The sequence below is a fragment of the Opisthocomus hoazin genome, chromosome 1 (assembly GCF_030867145.1).
Source record: "Opisthocomus hoazin isolate bOpiHoa1 chromosome 1, bOpiHoa1.hap1, whole genome shotgun sequence".
Classification (NCBI taxonomy): Eukaryota; Metazoa; Chordata; class Aves; order Opisthocomiformes; family Opisthocomidae; genus Opisthocomus; species Opisthocomus hoazin.
In genome coordinates, this window is record NC_134414.1 from 113313522 (window position 1) to 113337985 (window position 24464).

Genomic DNA, 24464 nt, shown 5'->3' on the forward strand with positions numbered 1-24464 from the left:
GAATATGATCTCTGACAAAATCCTGTCCTGCTTAAATCTCCAACAAGGGTTTTGTCAACTTCAGAAAAGACAGGATTCCTCCACAGAATTCAGTATCACTAACAACAGAAGGACATGCTTTCTTAAATTATGCAAGTTTAAACATGAATTATCAGGAAAAACTGACCTTCCATTAAGAATGTACTTTTTTTTTTCTTTTAATACAAATTTAAAAGAGAAAACAAAATATTAGAACTTACATTCAATATCAAGGTACATGCTCTTTTGGTGCCCACCAATTCTACTTGCAGCTTCACAGTCATATCTCCCTGAATCTGACAACTTCACATCTTTTATATGCAGTGACGATTTTCCATGTTGCCCTTTGACTTCTATACGGCCATCTGGGCTCTGTTTACATTGATTCAGGAAAAAGAAAGGTTTTATATATATATATGTATATTTATGTATGTTTTATATATTAAACACCATTGATAAGTATGACTGAAAGCATCTCTGCACCTGTGGTGAAGTAATTACTGACAGCTAAGCAACTTCTAATTTTGTCAAATAAATTAAAAAAAATAGAAAAAGATGTTCTGTTTCTAGTTACTATACAGGGAATAAGTACATGCTTAAAGGAACATTGCCAAGGTAAATCACAAGACGTATCCACTTATGACTGGAAAAGTGAACTGTATTCTCAAAACCTGTTTATGATCTCACTCATTTTGTTATGATGCTGCAGTTAATGAAAACGCACACATGTAAAATCATAGTATCTTAGATTACAGTTAGCATTATATCTCTTGTCTTTGAATATGTAAATGTAAATGTGAACCTGAGCAGAAATATCCACACAAAAATTGTTCAAAACACAAACCCAGTCATAGATTTATTCTCATTATTCACATTTTCTTGCCACAAACTCAAAATTGTTAAAAAATAGGATCCATAAATGCAACTGGAATTTCTGGATTTTATTTCCATATCATTGCATGGAAAAAGGCAAGGGAGAAAAATGAATGCTGGCTTCTGATTTTCAAGAACATAAATTTAGCAGCTTCCTAAAAATCCTTATCCACAATACCTCCCCATCCTCTCCCCCAAAACTATTTGAATTTCAAGAGTACAAAATATTAGGGAAAATAAAAACCCACAATTTTTAAAAAATCCTATTCTTGACACATCAACCTACATGGAGTAGTATACCTGAGAAAAAATAAGTTATTTTTAATCTAGTTCTGCTCTTTACTTGGTTTGTATCGTTGGGAAACTTGTTTTACTTCTTTGTTTCACTTTTTTCGCTTAAGGAAAAAAATACCTCATAAAAAGTACCGAAATTTACCTACTTTCATTATTGAAGAGGGTGGAAAAGGGAGAGAAAACCAGTAACTATTTCACTGTATCACATTTAAACTTGTAACATACTTTAATGTCCAATCCTACAAATACATATGATCAAGTTTACTGCTATTTACACTAAATACTCACCAAGCAGTAGCTGATATTTAAGTGACTGCGCTTTTAACTTTGTACAATTGTTTCATCACTGAATACAGGAAAAATACACCCAACTTAGATCTTAAAATATTTGACAGTCATATAAAGCATTATGAGTATCATCATTTCAATAGAAAAAAAAGTATTCTGATCTCACATCAGAGTCCAAGGACACTGAATCTTGTTTCCTGCAAAACTCTCACAGCACTAGTACATAAATTAAAGTTATGGAATTCTAATGCAAGAGCAAACCTAAACCCCTCTGGATTGGTAAAAACTAGTAATTAAGACCACGTAGTTATCTGTTATGTGACTTCTAATGCTGAAAATTTCATTTTTATTATACCTTTAAAAAAGGAAAGATAAAAGTTATGAAGTCACTGGTAAACATGCTACAGTACTGAACACCATGTTTTTTGGAGGGATTTCTTGGGAGAAGTAAAATGCAATTTCTTTAAAACAAAACCTTAAATAGTTTTAATAATTTTGGAGATATATATATATATTACAAGTATGCTGCATGACACAGTTAATAACAGTATGAATTACCTATGAATTATTTCCTGCTTTTTTAAAACATCAAGTATGTAATACAATGGTAAATCTACAATATTTCCATCTAAAATGCACACACACTTTAGCAATTTTATTTCTGATTTTACCTTGATTACAAATATTTCCCTAAGAAGTCATATTTGAAACTGTGAGAAGACATGCTGAGACAATCTCTGACTGCGAATCACAAATACAGTACTAAATACTATATTAGTGATTCATTAAGAGATGCCCTCCTAAACCACTAAGGTAGCTCTATACAATAGGAAGTAGTAACAGAGAACAGGTATTTTGAGAAAAATATTCTAAATGACCTTCCTTATTGTATATCACAAACCTACAATGAGAAACCAAATTTTTTCTTAGTACCTTCTCCTTGCACAATAGAAGGTGTCTTTCTGTGAAATTATGCTGATCTATAGCTCTAAAGACACATTCACTGAAGTTCTTTCACCATGATTTTCCAAATTAGATCAGAGATTATTCATATAGCTCAATTTTCTGTTTCCAGTAATAGGTTAGTAGAAGCATATATAAAATAGAGAAGAAAAAAAAAAGATTTATAAATACATTTACAAATGGTAACTCTTCACAGCCTGAAAAACAAACATGTACTATCTGTACCTTCTGGGCAGTATGGCCAACAGGATTCCTGTAAAAAGAGTTAAATTATTTATAATTGTCACAAAAGTCACTAAAGATATTTTTACAGAAGTATAAAATTTGCAGTGTTATTTTGAATTTGCTAACAAAGAAAAATTTTATCAATTCAATACTGATAACAAATATTATAATTCACTGTATAATTCACTATATAGTTCACTTTAATTAATTCCATACATTCCCAAACCACAGAAGCAAGTGCTAATTGATGTTTTAAAAAAAAGGTAATGAAAATAAACACAAGGATCCCTGGTCCTATTCTGCAGATGGATAATTTACATTGTCATTAATTTTTCTGCAAGCATGGTGTGATACCTGATCAAAAATACAGTTTGGCTGACATTCCTGAACACAGGAACACATGAAAGAAAACGAGTGCAAACACAGACCAAGGAAATTCCATTAATAAAGACATAAAGAACAGAAAATATTTTGAAGCAGTTGTCTGTGTCTAAAGAGGATTCCCAGATTGTGCTGGAGATTAACATGTGCAAATGGAAAATGCTAGATATAAATGCTAGACAGAAATGATGAATTTTCACAAGGACTTAAAATACACCAGTGTGGCTGTATTATATTTTCTATGGTATGTCAATTAATAGAAATCTGTGTAAGTAAGTCAAGGACATATTACGACACAAAAAGTACAATAAGAGTGCAGTCATGCTGAAGCACAGCTAGGAACAAACATTAGGAAGACAGCAGAGAAACAGAAGTTGACTACAGCAAAGAGCAACGAAGAAGCTGGGACAAAAATTTAATATGCAGTGTTAGCCTGAAGCAAAGATTGAAACCATGCTAGCTGTATTTCCCCCTTCTTGTACAGGGCATTATTAAAAACAGAATATACTGACAATGCAGACATCTGCATTCATATTAATACATAAAGGCAATCATCTTATTTAACTTCTTGAACAACAAATATACAATGTCAAACAGGAGCAGCCCTAACCTTGGGGTCTACAACCATCAGAAATTTATAACTGTTGGTAAAATCTTTCTGAGGTGTATTTCCTCCTGCACTAATTAAGTATGGAGAGCACACATTAGCACCATGCCTGGCACCGTAACACACCAAAATATGAAGAAGAAGATGCAGCACACACGGGAACATGAAGTACACTGCACCTGCCCGGTAGTCCTCAGTAGAAATCACCACCAGGAAAAAAGCATTGGAGCTGCCACTGGTGACCAGTTGAAACACAGATATAATCTCTATAAATTACTAATGTCTGTAACTCTCGAGTCTGTCTGAAATAAAAATGGGCACCTACTAAATGAGGAATATTTTTCTTCTTCCTTTCAAATGTTACAACGGGAGAAAAATAAAATACCTACTATGGTGTTTTCTGCTGGATTGAATAAGTACACATGCTTTTATTTCTTAGTGTTAATAAAGAGCATAAAAAACAGACATAACAAAAACCTACACAACCAGAACTCTGTGGTTCAATACTCATTATTTCTGCTGTGGAGTATGAATAATCGGTGAGGTCTGAAAACATATATGGTCAACACAGTTCCATACAGATATACATATCTCTTTAGAAAGATCAAAGAGCAAGTATGTTATCAGGCAATTACACGCTAAGACATTGGAAGAACAATTTCAATAAGCAGATCATTGTGTGTTATGAAAAAGGTAAAGACAATCAAGGTCTTCAGAAGTTACCTTTATAGAGCATTTTGGAAATCATCATAAAATGTAACAAAATTAAAATAGTTTTCATCATCAATGTTAATCAGATAATTTAATAGAATTCATAAATAAAAGTGGTTTTAGTGGTGTTTCCCCTGCTCCCCCCACCTCACCACCAGCATAAAGCTAAAACACAAGTGACAAATCTTCAGCAGAGACTGATAGGTACAGCACTGTTACAGGTGACTTTGTGAATCTATCCATATAAAAAACACATTCCCCTAAATTAAGAATTTAACATTTCACAGAAGAACACCTTTCATTTTGAATACTGAGCGCAGTCTAGTTCTCTGTTATCGTCAATGAAAACAAAACTCACCAACCTAGTGGCTTTCTATGATGGTGTCACAACAAGAGTGGACAAGGGAAAACCAATGGACGTCATCTATCTGGATTTTTGTAAAGCCTTTGACATGGTCCCCCACAACATTCTTCCTCTAAATTGGAGAGCCATGGATTTGATGGGTGGACCGTTCAGTGGATAAGGAATTGGTTGGATGGTCGCAGTCAAAGGGTAGTGGTCAACGGCTCAATGTCCGGATGGAGACCAGTGACGAGTGGAGTCCCTCAGGGGTCCATACTGGGACCGGTGCAGTTCAATATATTCATCAATGACATGGACAGTGACATCGAGTGTACCCTCAGCAAGTTTGCAGATGACACCAAGCTGAGTGGTATGGTTGATACGCCAGAAGGACCGGATGCCATCCAGAGGGACCTGGAGAAGCTGGAGAGGTGGGCCTGTGTGAACCTCATGAGGTTCAACAAGGCCAAGTGCAAGGTCCTACACCTGGGTCGGGGTGATCCCCGCTATCAATACAGGCTGGGGGATGAAAGGATCGAGAGCAGCCCTGCTGAGAGGGACTTGGGGGTACTGATAGACGAAAGGCTGGACATGAGCCGGCAATGTGCGCTGGCAGCCCAGAGGGCCAACCGTGTCCTGGGCTGCATCAAGAGAAGTGTGGCCAGCAGGTCGAGAGAGGTGATTCTGCCCCTCTACTCTGCTCTGGTGAGACCTCACCTGGAGTACTGCGTTCAGCTCTGGAGCCCTCAGCACAAGAAGGATGTGAAACTGTTGGAGCGGGTCCAAAGAAGGGCTACAAAAATGATCCGAGGGCTGGAGCACCTCTCCTGTGAGGACAGGCTGAGAGAGTTGGGCTTGTTCAGCCTGGAGAAGAGAAGGTTGCGGGGAGACCTGATTGCAGCCTTTCAGTACTTAAAGGGAGCTATAGGAAAGATGGGGACAATCTTTTTAGTAGAGACAACAGTGACAGGACGAGGGGTAATGGTTTTAAACTAAAACAGGGTAGGTTTAGGCTAGATATAAGGAAGAAGTTCTTTACAATGAGGGTTCTGAAACACTGGAACGGGTTGCCCAGAGACATAGTGGAGGCCCCACCCCTGGAAACTTTCAAGACCAGGTTGGACAGGGCTCTGAGCAACCTGATCTAGTTAGTGATGTCCCTGCTCGCTGCAGGGGGGTTGGACTAGATGACCTCTAGGGGTCCCTTCTGACCCAAAACTTTCTATGATTCTATGATTCTATGAAAACTGTTCTATACAGGTCTCCCAGTAAAATTATCCAGAATGGCAACTCTGAAGTATCAAAAAGTGTCTGCTGAAAAGCAAAAAACCCACCAAAGAGTGAGAACTTTCTGCACTTACAGTATTCTTACTAAGAATATGTAGCTTAACCCAAAAGAATTCTACAAGAACCATAAAATGGGAGGTATCTCATCACTCAAGACTAGTTCTACATATTCTGTGAAAGTAAACACGTATTTTTTATTTTGATAACATTCTTGTAATGGTCTATATGCTATTCTACTACTTGACTTTTTCAGTCATGCTCTTTCTTGCTTCCTGAACTTCTCACATGATTTGTAGTTCCACATGTGAATATTCCCAAAGTCCTGACTGCCTTATGATGACACAAATGGTTGATGTACAGCTCCAAAACCATGCTCCAGAGCTCCCAGGGCAGTACCAGAATGATGAAAAATAGCGTATTTCAATAGTTCTACACGCAGAGGAGGTATGCAGTTTTTAGGGTATGACTGATAGAGAGAATAGCGATGTGATGAGAGTACAACATCCACAAAGAGACAAGAACAGCTTCTAGGACAGAATAATCTATTCATGTACCATGGAGTGTTCAGTGTGCACAATTCCATTGCCATTGTAGTTTAAAATGTGTGATATCTCAGAAGGGGAGAAGTAGCTGATTATAATGCTTAGAAATTTTCATTATTTTTCAATTGCAGAAAGATGAACTTGGGGAGAGGTGGATGGTGTGATTAGTGGTTGAGTTTGATTTATCAACCATTTAACTCCCACAGAGGAACTGTAGCACCAAATGAGATGAAGTTGTATGGCTGCCAAAATGCACATTTTGAGTTGGCTGAAAGCAAGAGTGGAAGGTGAGAACAGACGCAGAAATTGGTGACTCGTTTACAGCTGGATTTTGATAATATTACTTGGATTGTTACAGCAGCTGTGACTTAGTGTCTTTTATCCTCCCTGCTACAGAGTTCACCATTTGGCTAACAAAGTAGTCCTTCATCCCTTGAAGTCCAAGCACAAGACTGCAAGCCAAAAATCCCGACATTCAAAATCTAGGCAAGTTGAAACACCTTTACTTGTTTTTCTTCTAATCTTTAATGCTTCTTTGTGATCACAGTGCCATTACTGTCCATAGTTACACCACTGCAGGTCAGCTTTGCCTGTCACATCATGTATGTCTTCTGACACCTTGTGTACTTCAGTGCTATTTTGGACATGCATTGCATGTATTAACAAGAAATAGAAAATATGAAGAAACAGTGGCTTAGAGCTGGGTGTTGTTTCTTTTTTAAAACACAGCGCAACATACTCAGGAACAGTCATTGTGAGAACATGTAACTTGAGTAAAAACTGCAGAACTTTGTCAAGTTCCTCCAAAGGAGCTGCTGCAGATGTACATGGTAGAAGATCCTCACATTGGGACGGGATTGGGGGGTGGGAAAGAACCCGCTTTAATTTTATGCCTAGCTCTTCCTTCTTCAGATCAAATCATCAAAAATTGCCAACTCATTATGTTGTCTTGGCCATATTCCAAATACGCATCACTGAATTTTTAAGGAGAAAACAAATACTGATTAACAGAATCATTTTTGGAATTTCATGAACAACAACTTCTTTAGGAAGCTTTCTGATTTTGGGTTGTGTTGATATCCACATCAGTGGAAAACTGCAGATCACATACTTCAAGCTGATGTTTCTTATATGTGAGATTTGAGCAGATCATAACTGCTCAGGAAACTGTTCCTTGAAGCAGCATGAAAGATAAGAACTGCAACCTGAAATACTGATACTAAATGATAATAAAATTCAAAAAGCCTATTAAGTGTAAGTGACCGGCAATTCCTAGTCTGAAAATCTACCTTTGATGATGAGAAAGGGCTGTTAGTCACAACAGCCATCATCGTGTAGAAGCTGATGGAAGCTCCCTTCTGGATTATGGATGGTATATTCACAATATTTCCCGTTCTCGTCAGGTAAATGTATTCTATCCATGCACCTGTTGGAGACAGCAGAAAATTCCAGAGTATTGCTACGTGCATATGTCTTAATGTCCAGAGAATCAGAATAATGCTATAGCAGTGTCTTGGACTTCAGTGATTTTTATAGGAGACCTTATGATTCTTTTAGAATTGCAGCTCATTAAATATATATGTCAGCATGCTGCAAAATCCTGAATTTGTTAGGATCTTGTTTTTCCTCAAGGAAGACATTATTGAAGAACCTGTTGTTTGTAGATCTATAGTGTAACACCGGGGAAGTCATAAAAATATAATCTTGAGGAAAAAAATATCATTGTTTTGATTTTCTGTTCATCTGCAGACACAGCAGTTACTTTTAAAGAATCCAGATTGGAAATAGTCGTGGGTTCTACGCAGGTTGTTAACTGCAGGTACAGCATCAGGAAAAAGGTGTTCTTGAAAGCTTCAGGAAGCATGGTTTTGGTTAGGTTTCTTTAAGGGGTTGGGTGGGAGGTTGAGTCATTTGTATTTTCCCCTGGATAAGAATTTAGGTTGTTGATGAATTGTCAACCCTTCTCTCCCACTTTTTTTCAATTTTTTTTTTTTTTTTTTTTTTAAAGGAAAATAAGCACTGTCAGCCTCAGGTCTCAGGGGATTACCAGAGGAGTGACTATGACAATGAAAAGAAAACTAGGAAGCTTTTGTATAACAATTTTAATTGTAATGTTTTGGGGTTTTTTTCCCTGTATTACTTAGATAACTTGGATTAAAGTGTTCGTATCATTGTAACTCGACTAAGAATAATTGTTTGTTTTATTTTGTTTAAACTGATAAAACTTTACTTGGACCGATAACAAATTCTTGGATAAATATGGGTCATATGCCCTTCTTGCTCACAAAACTCTTCTGTAAGCTAAAATGACAACTGCTCTAAGATTCTCAAACTAAGCTTAATGCATTTGTATATGTATTCATTTCATTCTCTTAGAGTTCAGGTTCAAACCATGACACAGTTTAGCTTTAGTTACGGGAATGACTGGTGTGGTGAAGGTATGCAGTTACGTAACAGAGAGCAGCCCAATGTGTGCTTTTGTAGGGCGTCAGGGAGGGAACCAAAAGAGATCATGATTTGAGTTTCTCTTACTGGTTTGTTCAGTAGTTGTATGCAGCTTGGGATGCTTTCCAGCTTTCTGTAAAAGCGATGTATATTTTATTAAAATGACTATGGCTAGACAGCAGATAGGAAGTCTGTCTGGAAACTGGGATGAGGTGGAGCCCTGCAGGAGCTATATAAGCAACAAGGCATCTTTAGGGGAAGGAAAGGCACAGAAAGCCAGAAATGCATAACTTGAGTCATGAGGAGCAGGGGAAGTGTCTGCAGGAGAACACAGATCCGGATCTCACAGCTCAAAAAGTCTTTTCTCACAAAGCCCAGTAATTCTGTAGGGCTTTTTGCAACTGAAGAAATAACAGGAAATCATTGTAGCAGCACGCAAAATGGAGAAAATTATCTAACCTGGACGTATCTGAAACAGCATAGATATATTAGTTTTGAAGTTATTTAATTGATTTCATCCAACAGAGTTTCTCTATTTACTTTTCTAAATTTCTTTATATGTACAGATATAAATAAAAGATTATGCTGAACATATCAGTCAAGTTGGGTGGAAACTGTTAAGGAAAAAAGTGCTGCTACTAGCGTTTGAAACAAGTTGGAAAGCAGAGACTGCAACATAGCAGCACAAAAACCCATATGTAATTCTGCTAGGGTGTCACTGAGAAACAAAACCCTAAAACCTATCTATAGCTTATTTTCAGTTGATTTATAGCATTTCCTACTCAACTGCACAAATTAGGAAACTCAAGGAGTATGTATTATTAAATTAAATTATCAGAAGTTATGCATAGTACATTGCTGAAGAAACAGATCTGTAACAACACATAAACTAAAGAGACCATGTGGATAAATTAATCACAGCTAAAAAAATTAGTCATAGCTCTAGGATTCTCAGGTATGCAGACAAATTGGGAGGAGAAAGGGAGGCCTGGAGGAAGGTACTCAGTTTCTGGGTAGAGGAAGGACAGGAAAAAGAGGGATGAGGAAAAAAATGTGAGAAAAAGCCCTGCAGACACCAAGGTGTAAGAAAAAGGAGGGGGAGGAGGTGCTCCAGGCACCCAATCAGAGATTCGCCTGCAGCCCATGGAGAAGACCGTGGTGAAGCAAGCTGTCCCCCTGCACCCCATGGGGGTCCACGGTGGACTAGATATCCACACCACTGCCCACAGAAAACCCCATGCCACAGCAGGTGGACATGCCCGGAAGAAAGCTGTAGCCCACGGAGAGCCCACTCTAAAGCAGGCTAGTGGCAGGACCTGTGGCTCATGAGGGACTCATGCTGGAGCAGTCTGTTCCTGAAGGACTGCACCCTGTGGAAAAGACACATGCTGGAGCCGTTCTTGAAGAACTGCAGCCTATGGGAGGAACCCACGTTGGAGCAGAGGAGACTGTCGGCAGCAAATGGCATTTTGGTGGGCTGCTGGTAGGGGTAAGAGCTTTCTTTCTCTTTTGTACAGCTACTACTTCCCCATGTCTTATCCAAGAAACAAAGTTGTCAAAAAAATTGCCAAAAAATACATTTTCTGAGCATATCTCATGGGCAAAAAAAGCCCCATGTTATTTAAAATTTTGGAATTTGCTACAAGGTGAATGAAGCATGTGCCATGTTTTATAACCACACAATTTCATTTTAACAAATATGATAAAGCTAATAAAGACAAAAGGACTAATCTGTTTCTATAAATCCATACATTTTCACACAGAATTTGTAAAGATTTTTTAACGTAATTAGGGCATATTTGCTAAATATGATGACCTATGAGTTCAGGAATTCTGAAAGAGTATCCATGAATCTTAAAGTTCTTAGAGGTCTTAATTTTAAATGCCTACAGTATTGCTTTTGGGTGACATAGTGATGCTTTTATTTCAACAGAGATTACTGTAGTTTTGATATTACTGAAAGCACTTTGAATCTGTGGTAAGGAAGCACTGATAACTGTGGTCTAAATAACTGTGCATGTCCCATACTGTAAATATTATGTTTGTCTAATCAGAGTACATACTCTTTCTTTTTTTCCCTTACATTTAAAAGCACTAAAGAAAGCCACTGTAGTTTCTGAGGAGATTCTGTACTTATTTTCACATTTTCTAAATCAACAGAGAAAATATATTTTGATCAACAGACCGTAACTCCAAATAAGGCTTCTGAAATGTACTAGCAAAATGGTATTTATTCAGTTTGGAACTGTAAATATTCACAAAACTGTATTCTTAAAAAAAAAATTCAGTATTAAATATCCACTTTTGTATACTATTTTAAGAGGAGGAACATTTATAGAATATTATGTTAATTCACTCAAATTTTACCAAGCAATATAACCCTGAGGGCTTTAACATTATGTATCAGCTATGTATAAGATATATCAAAGCACATTAGATGATCAGCTTGCAGAAAGGTAAAGACTACCACAGGCTATTGATTCCTTTACTTTTGGCATAAATGTCACAACTTCATTTGTACAAGGAGAAATTTATAAAAAGACAAAAAGCATCATCTTGTTGATACCATTATTTATGTTATTGCAACATTTAGAAATTTTGATAACACAGGTTGAATCAATGCATAAATGGGAGTTATTTTGACCACGAATCAGAGCTCAGACCTCTGGTTCAGTTATGTGGTCGTAAGAAATATTGTTCGCTGAATTACAGAAGCTGTCAGTAAGGGATGGTGCAGTCTTCACTTTTCCCAATGCAAAGAAGTAAGACTCTTGCATTATGCTTTAGACTAAGCTGCACAGCCTCTTAACTGTCACAGATGCTAGAAATACATTGGTCCATCAGCACTGTCATGTTAAACTTGACTGTGTTTGAAATCTGAGAACTGCTATTAATAGGAAGATAGTGTGGAAGTAGATGCACACAGGGAGATGATACAGTGAAAGTGTAATAGAAAAACGTGGGCTTTTAACAGCATACTAAGTACATTAATAAATTAACAACTAATTACTACATAGAGTTTAGATAATTTGTTAAACAAAACAAACAACAGATTGAAAAACACAATCCAGGTCATTTGCTTTCATTCTGGTTTTGCTAAAAGTTTAAATATGTATTTTCTCCTAATATACAAGGGTATTCAAACTGCCTTTCAGGTCAGGAAAACTGCCAACAGGTTTTAATAGCGTAAAATACATTTTACGAGCAGTGCACTGCTGATTGTGCCATTGATTACGCTCACTTGCTATGAGTTTCCATGATACATGGAAAATGTAACATTTCCAAAGTCTCTGGAGAATGTCTTATAGCAGTACATCAGTGAACACTACCAAATGACTCCAGTCTATAAAGTGTGGCTGTATCACTTAATGTATCATCAGATGCAGGATCTCTATTTCATCAGACAAGTAACAGATATTTGAAAGTTATTAAACCATTAGCAGGTAATACAACTGCTACTTCGGCAGAAGCTCAGGAAACGATCTTCTGTGTAGTGGAAGGAATGAAAGAATATTCAAGTCCAAGCTGCACTGGTACTGCATGAAATGTCGGTCCATAAAAAGTTCCCTGATAATTTCAGTCTTCATTTGTGTTACAGACGCAATATTATCACTGATGACTAAATGGAAAAAGCTAATAGTGGAAGGAATGTAAATGCCTTTTCCAAGCCTGTACGGCTTTATTTCATCCAGTACATGCAGCACCACAACCCACAGAAGGTACCCAAAAATATGTATTTGGTGCAAAGATAGTACATAAACAAATAGATTAAATGGGAGACAATTTTTAAGCTTGAAATATAAATTAGGTAGAAATAAGATTATCTATTTACAGAATGGATAAAAACTTTGTACTTAATTCAAATTATCATGTTAAACAATTTATTAAATTTGTGATATTCCTAAGTAAACATCCTTCTTTCCCCAGGTTGTTTAAGCTTTTAATACAGAAGAGGTATTAAATTTTACATTTCCTTGGCTTTTTGTCACCTTTAAAGAATCAACAACTTTGCTTACTTGATTCTGTCCCAGTAGAAAGTGACTTTAAAGTTTTACTGAAAGGAAAAATTTGAAGAAATGAGAAAATTCTGGGCTAGTGTAATGCCAATACAGTCATCCACACAAGATAAATACATATATGGATGTGCGTATGTAAAGTCATTTGAGTCTACTCTGGGTAGCAGAGCATTTAATTTCTCTCCTAAAAGACGAACAAATCTGAAGGGCCCTCGGGCCAAATGGGTGATACTTAGTATTGAGTTGTCAATGTAACTACCAACCAACCCTACACTGGGGAAGAGGCTATGGTACATCAAAATAACTTCTAGTTTCAGTTTTGGCTTAATTTACATATCACTGCAGATATTGTTACTTAGAGGAGTGCGTGAAACTCGGATGAGTGATTGGACTACTTAAGGACTTTGAAATATCCACACTGGCTTGCAGTTTTCCTTCTGTAATGCTTCCTCAGCTCACCCAGGAAAGATGCTCTTTACTTCTAACTGCATACAATCTCACCACTCCAAAATCAATCTTCATACTAGAATGCTGTTACTTTCTAAAACTGTACACTCTACTTTTAGCTCCTTCTATTTAACTGAAGAGTTTGTCCAAACTCCATACTAGTGTAACTGAACGTGCCATAGAGAAGACGATGGAGCCTCAAAACATATGCAGGTTTCTATGGATCAGATGACTGGTGACAGTATATATTCAGTGCTCATATGTGCTCCATGTTTTGCAGATGTCACAGGGTATAAATCTGTATATTCTCAACATCGCTAATTACCTAACATTTAAGGTCACCCTCCTGCTTTCTACTCACTCTCAGGTCCATTTACTTACCTTCTCCTTCCAGTCACAATATTCTTATTTTTCTATTTCATAGCCGTAATATGTGAAGCCCACCATGATTCATTTTGTGGTTAAAAACAAAATTTAAAAATCTTTGATGCCTAATTGAATCATTTGAAGAGTGTCTGAATTGCATAATCAAATGCAGTTGCAGCTGGCCATAAACTGTTCCGGCCTGCAGGCCTGTGCTAATACTACAACAGCGAAAATATACAATGACGTTGCAAGTAGAAGCTGTTCACACAACATGTAGGTGAAACAGTTTATACCAATTTTCTTCAATAAGGCAAGGAGACTTGCCCCTTACTTTTTTCCAACTGTTCAAAGGAGAAAACTTCCTGAGATTAATTTACAAAGACTGGGATTTGTATAGCTCAGAAAAAGAAAGAGATCTCCTGGAATAAATTAAAATACCCTAGATACATCTATGTTTCCTCTTCTTGGGTGATTTGTTTCAAATAAAGACCTGATCCTTGATGAGCAACAATGTAACAGAGCTCTCATTACTGTCTCAAAAGAAAGGCAACACAATTCACTGACACTATAACACTGCTTCTTTTTGTGCAGTGACAATAGCATATACAGAAAGTCAAAACATTTTCAGATTCTTTTTATTAACATTTGTGACAGGTGGAGTTAAGAGGCTTGGGGTAAAAGCAGAGTTGACTTTTCAAAGAAAAACACAAAACAAACCCCAAATTCTTTACCTTTGCCCATTGCCTGTTCATGGCAACTATGAAAAACTTGACAAGCTCCAAATAGTTCTGACCTGCATGCCAATATAAAGTGAATCCAAAGCTGAAAAATAATTTAATTATTGGTCTGATGTCTGCAATATTCAGAAACAATTTCACGGGAAATTTCATAGGACACCCAGATTATTGTTGGAATGGCAGGTAGATGGAAGGAAGCAGAACTCAAGCATCTCTGTAGTCTTCATTATAAAGTTAAAAATCAGAGATTTGTTTACTTGTAGATAAAAGAACAGTGTAAGGTATTTCAAAGACAGCTGGTGAATCTGTATCAAATAAATACAAAACACAGTGTCATTTTATATATCTTAAATCCAATACCCAAGTTGCATATTATCTTTTTGTTTTGTTTTTTTGTTAACCAGTTACCCCACACATGAAGCATTATCAAAACTGAGTATCAGATACTGGCCTGGACTGTGACCTCTCTGCACTGACTTTTTTCACTCATTTTACATGTTTAGATCATAAATTCTTCAGGGTAAAGATTGTCTTCCTGGACACATGCTGCATACTGTGGAGCTACTGTCTCATATCAAGCCCCATCTGTTATTGTCATTTGTATTCCAAAACAGGGCTTGAAATGGTAATTACAAAAAACATTGGTCAGCTTTCATATTTCTGCTAGAATTAGATACTAGAAGAGTAGAGCATGAAACTCTACCCTCATGCTTCTGCAGTTCGCACAGGAATCAATAACATTTTTGTATCAGAGAATCAGGATACGCTCTCCTTCATGGATGTGTGTAGATACGTATGTGTATGTCCAAAAACCATTTTATAAGTGATTACAGCAAATCAAATCCGATCACTGTCATTCCTCCTGTTCTACAAAAGCAACACTTCTCTTGCCTCCTCTTTTTACTGGGAAAAGGGCCAGGCCTGCTGGATGCACAGAGGTCTGCAGGAACATGACTTTTCGAATCACAGCCAAAAGGGGCATGGCCAGGTTGGCATGTTAGTGAAAGGACGTGCAATGCCATGGAACATGGACAAGAAGCGCAGAGGCAGAGTACATTCACCAGAGTTTTGGCTTGACACTACAACAGCAGATGAAGCTCTGTCTTGGACTAAACCTCCATTTCCATTTTCGAATCTTTACGGGTGAGCCAAACACCTTCTGTCATGCATAATCATTCATTTACTCAGGCTTACTCACTCTCCTATATTTATAGGTTACAAAGTCATAAAAGGATTACAGGGGTCATCTAATGTGACGTCCTGGAAAACTTTCCATTTAAACTTTCAAGAGAGGTCAGAAGGGCAAAGACCCCTTTATTTTAAATTCTTCATGAAAGAGGGGCCACAGTGTGTGGTAGATGTTCCAAAGGTTAACTGATAAAAGTAGAGAGAAAGAGGATTCTTCACTTATGGTTTGAACTCACTTGGCTTCAACTTTCAAATACACACTTCTGATGTACTGAAAATCCTTTATCAAAGCTATATTTTCCTAAGAGATAATTACAGACCTCTTACTCATTAACATTATCCTCCTTAAGCCCAGCAGGGTTACTTCTTTGATCTCTGACTTTGGTGTATATTTTCTGTTCTTTTAGCCATAATAATTTCAACACTCAGAAAAGCCTATGTCCTGGTTAAAAGATCTATCTATCATTTGAAAGAAAACATTTTGAATCAATCCAGGCTAAGAATGATCTCACATTCAGCCTTCTTCCTTATCCACATGAGGTATGCTTGCACTTTAGCAAAACAAGAATAACACGATTGAGGAGCTACATACTAAAAGTAATACAAGGATAATTAAAAAATAAAAACACTTTCTGCAGTTTCTAATCATTATCATGTTAATATTATAGTTAGAGCAGTTCTTCCATCTTCTATGGCAAAAATCCATCCCCTAAAGGTATTCTTCATGCAACAAAAATATTGGATAAAGTGCAGTCTGTATCAAAAAAATGTTTTAAAACTGGCAAAAAATTAAAAACATGAATTCACTGAATGTAGATGATAATTTTTATGTTTACGCAAGCATGTCTGGTGATGGGACATTACTTCAAAAGTTATCACATATAAGTAATAACTGCAATTTAAGACTATGTCGCAAGCCCCATTTTTTTCAGTTCACTTTTTTCTTCTCTTCCTGTGTGCAAAACATTGCTGTATTATTCAACAATTATTCCATAATTTAATCACTGCCAGATTTGTTCCCTATTCACTTAATTTGGTAGGAAAGCACAAGCCAAGGCTTTGGGCACCCTAGAGCTGGAGGACCACAGGGCAAACACAGCAGCATATTTTATAGCTCAAGAACATACGCAGTATTTCAGAACACTTATTCAACATTCAGCAAAAACCATGAGCAATACACATAGAGTTCTTTCATTGGCAATACAAAAACGAACCCATATAACTGCATTTATTCTCTTTCTATCTTCCACATACAGTATGTCAGCACACTAGTAGAAAGTGAATATAGGTTTTAATTTGGTTGTCAGTATTATTCAGTTGAACCACAGTTCAGAGAATGCTACAGTAACATGTCTAGACAGTTGAACCATCTGCAGTTTGAATTAAGAATGTAATACTGCCCTGTATAAGCACTAGATAAATTTCAGGTTTCAACTGCACCAACATTTTTAGCTCATTTCTGCAATTTGACTTCATTCTCAGTTTCTGATATAAGAAAGTTATTTTAGAAGCTTTCCAAAGTAAGTGAAAGGTTACATTTGTAACCCGTGAACGAAATGTAGTCTTTGTGGGTCAGAAAGATGACCTTTGACCTGAAGTATTTAAGGAGGAGAGAAACTGCTTTGTTTAAATGCAAAATTATTAGAAAAAACATTATACAATTACTGTTCTGTTGCTCCAAAATGGAAATCACACAGCAGGAAAAAGTTAGACAAAGCCTCACATAAACTGCATAATAATTCCAGGAAAGGTCAAGCCAGAGGCTAGACCAGACCAGACATTCTCCTTCAGAACGCAAATAATGGAAGTACATAATTCCTTAATATACAGTAATTCCGTATAAGCTGACTTTTTATGTATCTAATTCCCTCAGTGGCATGACTGTTGTATAAGTTTGTCAACAACTGTCTTTTTAAGCAACAGCTATGAACATGCAACCATCTGCAAGATGACTGTATTTCGCTATTTGATTATCTGGAGCAAAAATTCTGAATTAGTCAGCCAGAAAGATGGTATCTCATACTTCAACCAGCACAGAGAAATTCTGTAGTTTATGTAAGGAAACTAAGAAGAAAATACTTGTTGAAATGCTACAATAAAATTATTTTTCAGAAAAAGGAAAAAGAAAAAGAGGTCTGCAGAAACAGCTTGTTATCTGCATGGTTAAGAATAACATTACACCTTTTGATGTCACCATTCCATCTAATTGCAGCTCTTGTTCCCACAGTAACTGACTGTCTTCATTGTCATATTGTAATCTTTCTCTACTCAACTTACTTTTGTAATAAAACATGAAAATGGGAAAACAGGCTCATTTCGTAGTTATAGACTACTTGCACTGTGTGAGGAAAAATATAAGGAAAGAGAAAAACAGGAAACAAAACCACCAGAAGTGGGAAACATAGAACTCCAAAGTATTCAGAATTTTTTATTTCAGATTTCTATAAGCTCAGCTGCATTTTACGCAGTATTGGACAGAGTCCAAACATAGTCAAGAAGGGCTATGGGCAGCTATTATGATCAAAATGAAATTGAAACCCTTAGTAGGGATTATGTAGGAAAATTTCGGCCTGATGAGATGAATTACCTTTCAGCACTTTAATTGCTTTTTTCTTTACCTTTCTTTTTTTAATTTAAAATTTAGAAACATCTCTCTTATTACTTTGGAAAGTAGCAATTCCTTCCAATTTCAGAGGAATCTGGAATTAATCTCTCTCTTAATTAATTTTCTGCTTACAAAAAGAAGATAAGCCAGACAATTTGTATTTAGATATTTTAGACACTAAAGGCTGATTTACCTTGTCTCCTTCAGAGAAAGTTACTCCATCAATGGCCCTTTTCCATGTAATCTCTGGGATAGGTTCTCCTTCTGCTTCACAGATGAGGGTGGCTTTCCCATTCTCAAACGTTGTTTCATTTTTAAGTTGTATTATTTGAGGCTGTACTGTTAAAAATACAAATTACATTACTCATTCTGCACAAAGAATGTCAAGTCAGAACTTACGTTTTAAACCACTTTTTTTTTGTTAAAACATACTCGTGGTTTTTTTTTACTTAGGATTAGCTAAAGGTTTAATGTTGCCATCTATAAGATCGATCAACTTTTCTGACTTCAAGTTGCACAACAACCATTTCTGTATGTCTGATGAACTTGACTCCTGGCTCATTATGGCTGAGACCCCCAGGATTCCCTCCTCCCTCACTGGAGTAGTGTGGGATGGGTCTGGGCTGTTAAGGCCCCTGCCCTGGTGGCAGTGTTTGTGTGCTTTTCTCCTGGCTTGCTGTCCCTTAGGGACCAGCCAGCCCTTGCTACTCTCTGGCACTTCAGGAACGAAGCAAAGATTCAACGATTCCATGATGAACCTGCACCTGGGCAGGAATAACCGTGCACCATTGCAGGCTGGGTGCTGACTGGCTCTGCAGAGAGAGCCCATAGGATCCTGATGGACAAGAAGTTGAAAACGAGCCAGCAATTCACCCTTGAGTAAAGCAGGCTCCAGGGATCCTAGCTATGTATATAAATACCTGATAGAGGTGAGTACAGACAGAGGCAGAATCTTCTCAGTGGTGCCCAGTGACACGACAAGAGGCGACAGGCACAAATTGAAACACAGCAAGAGGAAAAACTTCTTTTACTGACAGGGTAACTAAACAGCAGAACAAGCTGCCCACGAGACTGTGGAGTCTCCATCCTTGAAGATACTCAAAACCCAGCTAGACATGGTCCAAGACACCTGCTCTGGCTGACCCCGCTCTGAGCACGGGGTTGGACTAGATAGTCTCCAGAGGTGTCTTCCTGCCTCAGGCATTCTTTGATTCTATGATAATCTGTGTTTGTGTTCAAATACAAATTATTTGGAGAAAAATAAAGAATTATTAATATTCTTGGACTTTGATCTTTAGCAATATCTAACTGCCTTACACAAATCACTGAATTTAACAAAATCAATAACAAACGTATTGTACCAGTATTAACGCTATTAAGAACTGAAGAGTCCTCTGATACAAAGCTATTCATCCTTACTTATGAAGTAAATTGGTGGTAAGATACATTTAAAAAATTCCAGATATTGTTTGCATTCTCCAAATCATTCCACTTTATAGCCACAAGTACACAGCAACTACAGCTCTCAATCTATACTGTACTTTGTCAGGTTATATACATATGCAACACAATTTCTGGTTACATGTGAACACTTTTATTTAGAGGACTTATCTGCACAATACCATACAAGAACTCTATTATAGAACTGTGTATAGAATGTTACTCTCTTCCATGGCATTAAAAGATCGTCATAAAAAATGTTTTGGTCCTATACATTCACTCATATATAAGCATTAATAAGTTTCTCTGAATCTATCCACTTTACATATTGAATGAGACACTCATCCCACTGGAGAACCTAGCATGTAGTCATGTAATATGTTTCAATATGTTTACACCCAAAAGCAGTGAATTAAGTTTACACTAGTGACTTAAATTTTGGCAGCTCTTAACATTGACTTTGTCAAAATTAAGCATATTTGTTAAAAATAATGTATTTTCTATGTAGTTTTCCTTTTGAGGAAGTACTACTACAGTATAGTCTACATGAAGCAGAAAATAAACAGAGAGGTAACCTATTTTCTAATGGGGTTACTAAAGTATATGCTATGCAGAAGAGTAATATTGGCTAATGCTAGTGGATCATAAGGGGAAAGAGAATCATTCGGGTTGGAAGAGACTCCAGGAGGCCATCTTGACCAACCTCCTTATCAACACAGAGTCAACAGACCTTGTTCAGATCAGATTGCTCAGGGATTTGTTGAGTATTATCTTGAAAAATGCCAAGAACAGACTGCACAGCCTTTCTTACCGGCCTGTTGCAGTCGCCAGCTGTCCTCATAGTGAAGTATATTTTCCTTATGTCTCATCAAATTTTTCATTTTATGACCACTATTTAATTTATGACCATTGTCTCACAGATGTTTCATTCAGCATCACCAAGAAAAATAACAAAACCAGGTTCAAACTTGCTATATCCAGATATGCCACCTACCTCTCTTTTATCCATTTCCACCACACTATTCTTGGTCTCACTTCTCTTTCCTTATCTCCATACTCCTTCTGTTGCTTGTCTACTGTCTGTTCACCATTGACTATTACAAATAATTTGTTGTGTGTTTATTGCATAGAGATGAAAACCAAGTAATATTTTACCTAAGAAAGCACTGAACTAATACGCTGCTTCATTAAGATATAATCTATGGTGAGTGACACCATGTGCAGAAAGAAAACACCCTGAGTGATTAGGGGCTCTTGAAATGTCAACTGCATCCAGCTTTATTGGATGCAGTAGAAGGTAGTGAGCAAAGCATTACAGCAGGACATCAATTTGGCTGAGAAAAGCTGAAACTCTCCTCAGTGGTATAACAAGGGATGTCAGCTGAAAGAACTATCAAAAAGAATTTGAGATAAAAGATAACTATGTTAAACTCCAAAATAACTTCAGTTATTACTCTCATTTTCAGGATCAGCCAAATCCCTATGAAATATTATACCTTGGTACTCAGGTACTCTATTTCTTTAGCCATGTCTCCTGGCTACAATATAATCTGTTCTTTCCTTTCTGTTCTTTCCTTTCTTTCCTTTGATATAACATAATCTGTGGCAACAAGGAATGAACTATGGCAGATATACTGCTCATAAAAAAAAAGCATCATACACATATTTTATAACAAAAATATGAAAAATTTGGTATTGCAATATTTTCAGCAGAACGAGAGGATCTTCTCATTTGGATAACATGACAAAACAATGTGATCTGCTCAAAAAGATGTACGTTCTAAAACATATAACTAGTACTCTTTAATTTTTAATTTTAGACTTCTGTTCTAAAATTCTTTAAACCCTTCTTCAAATGGATCACTACAAGACAAAAAGTTTTAGCTTGACATTTTAGACATGAGCAGCTGACATTTAAAGGAATAAGCACTGATTAATCACCAAATATATCTAGATGACCGTTATTACTAGGAAGTAGAAGAGAGCTCATACGGGGGATATTCTTTAATTGCTTCAGTTTTGTAGGTCGCAAGTCGTAACGTGTTATTGCTGAGAAGTTTTTACACTGTTTGACTACTTTTTTATGACATTTTGAACATCAGAAAATATTAAAATACTACTGTCTTTGTGTAAATAACAATATTTATTTGAGAATGCCTAGACTAGCACTGACAGAAATACTGAAACAGTTGCTGTCGTCGTTGTCATCCCCCTCACCCCCCACTCACAATTCTTTAACTGTTCCTTCTAAATTGACAAGGTCATTCTCAGACTGAATTTGTATTTTCTTCCTATAGTCTAGCAAATACGAAACAAATGAAAATACAGGGTCTTGGAATGTAAATCCAGGAAGCCGCCAGGTCTTTGCTGGTTTCTTCAGTGAAACATACTGAAATATTTGTACTATAATGTAATACATTGTAACTGTAAAAAATTGTGAAATTAATGACCTGACTGAAATGAAAGAAGGCTTGAATATAGAAAGGAGTTATGCTTAAACTTCATTAAAATTATTTTATTTTGAAAGTAAGGAAATGCTTATTACTAGACATGCATTTTTCAAATAATAAGGAGTGATGCTGCCAAATACAGAAATGACATTTACTGGTTGTAAAGTTTGCTCTCTGAGAAGAGAAGGTGGGTGTTAAATTCTCTACCACTTCCTCAATAAACAAATTTCTTTCAGATTCCTTTCTTGGTCTCTTCTGGAATTGTCTCAGACAAGGGCTAAGCTCATTGTTGTGTACCCATAGCCTCCCAAAAAAGCTTAAAAAGAACATGGATAGCAATCTGAGGTTCCGGAATTGTTATTGGTTGGTTAAAACCAATTTCTTGGAATAGGTACACAATTTCTTGAATTTACAGAGTTTTACCCATATCTTTGACAAAAGAGTTTCATCAGACTTGAGAAGCAGCACATATACAAGGCTTCAGGTACTCCTGATTATGTCTCATCAAAAGAACTGCTTTTAAACAGCTTGTTATTAATACAAACATGGATTTACTGTCGAGAGGTTTAGTATATGTCTGTATCCCTGCCTGATAAGATCTCTTGATGAATAAGACACATGAGCAATCATACTCTCATGCTATCTTCCTGCATAGCAACATTTGAATTACGTAGCAAAACTGCAACCCCATCCTCCTGGAAACTGCGGGTACAATTTGAAGTTAGTAAACAAGTCGGAGCTCAACAAGGACATAGCTAAGAAACAGATTCCTGAAACTTGATTCCTGACATAATAAGGTTTCTCACATGCACCAGTATGAAGTGTTGACTTCATTTAGTGCATGATAAACCTGAGTCTTTATAGATGTTAAAATGGTATTGCTACTTCACACTCAAAGGGATTTAAGACCTGTCTTCTGAGAGAACTGGCATCCCTGCCTTTATAGATTGCATCATTTTTAGTTTAAAAAGTAGAGTTGCTCCAAACAGGTAAGAACGTAAGAGGAAGAAGGAATATTGAAAATGTGTGAACTTTTGACACCACATCTTTAATCAACAAACTGCACTTTGTGAAGCTGCAGTTGGTATACTTCATAATATCTGGGATGAGCAGGCACAGATAGTTCCATACACAGATACATGGGATTCGCTTTCTAGAGTTATCAGTGAATTTAAATAAAGAACTTCCATATATGTTTTGAAGAGTGTTTAGGGAAAAAAAAACAAAACAAAACAAACCACACCATACCAAAACATACATTAATCTACTTATTAAGTACAAGGGAAAATTAATTAGGTGTACTCCAGGTGCTATAAATGTAAAATGAATGCAGCCAACAAGCCTGAAAATAATGGAAAAATGTAGAAAACCTCTCACCCCAATCTCATTTTAGACTCACTGCAGCCTCTTTGGTTCCAAGACGCATGGCTTTTGAGGGTCTAAATTAACCTAAATGTTTTGAATTTTAACATTTGGAACACATCTAAGATGGATAAGACAGGAGAGCTCTGTTACATTTTCTCTCATCTGCCTGATAACAGATGATAACAATAGTGTATACTTTTCTCAATAACCAATAAAAGTTACACTGAACACAGCTGCAAAAACCTTCCTGCTATACACGATTCAGATCATACTTAAAATGACATCTAGAAAACAAAACCAGTATGTACTCAAACTATACAATAATTATAAAAGGTCTTTTATAATGCTTCTTGAGGTATTTTTCCCTCATTTGACCTTCATGAAATCAATTGTCAGAAACTACTGAACTGCCAATGAAATATTTTTTATAAGCTCAGACTACTCTCTCATTGATTACGTAGGTAAAGCACCTACACCCGAGAGAACTTCAAATAAACTTGTGCTAGAACTCCTTCCAATTTTTTGCCAATTCTGATTAAAGAAAAAAAAAATTTTCTCTTTCTAGAAATAGAAATTATTAGACACAGAAATGTCTCTTTCTGTGACATATGTACAGAAGAGAGAAAACCTGCTGAAATCTCATCTGTTTATGCATCATTGAATGGCAGAACTAAGCATATGAATGTTTGAAGAGTGGAAATGAGCAACTAAAGAACAAATAAAATGAAGATATAAAAACTATCTTCAGAATATAAGCACTATTCTTATCAAGCATAAATTTGCCTTTAATTAAAGGGAATTTTGTTTCATTTAGCCTGGTTAGATTTTTATTGTAAGGTAAATGAACATTACTGCCATCACTCTGGAGAAGGA

At 36.6% G+C, this 24464-nt stretch overlaps 1 protein-coding gene across 1 annotated transcript in view; it reads right to left on the minus strand.

Moving 5' to 3' along the window:
- The window catches only part of NCAM2 (neural cell adhesion molecule 2), a 348076-nt gene that overhangs the window by 95818 nt on the left and 227794 nt on the right, over nucleotides 1-24464 (minus strand). Inside the window, exons 8-9 of the mRNA XM_075433489.1 lie at nucleotides 18530-18675; nucleotides 240-390 (exon numbers count right to left, since the gene is read on the minus strand). Coding sequence (XP_075289604.1) covers nucleotides 240-390; nucleotides 18530-18675 — 297 coding nt within the window. The remainder of the gene's footprint in view (nucleotides 1-239; nucleotides 391-18529; nucleotides 18676-24464) is intronic.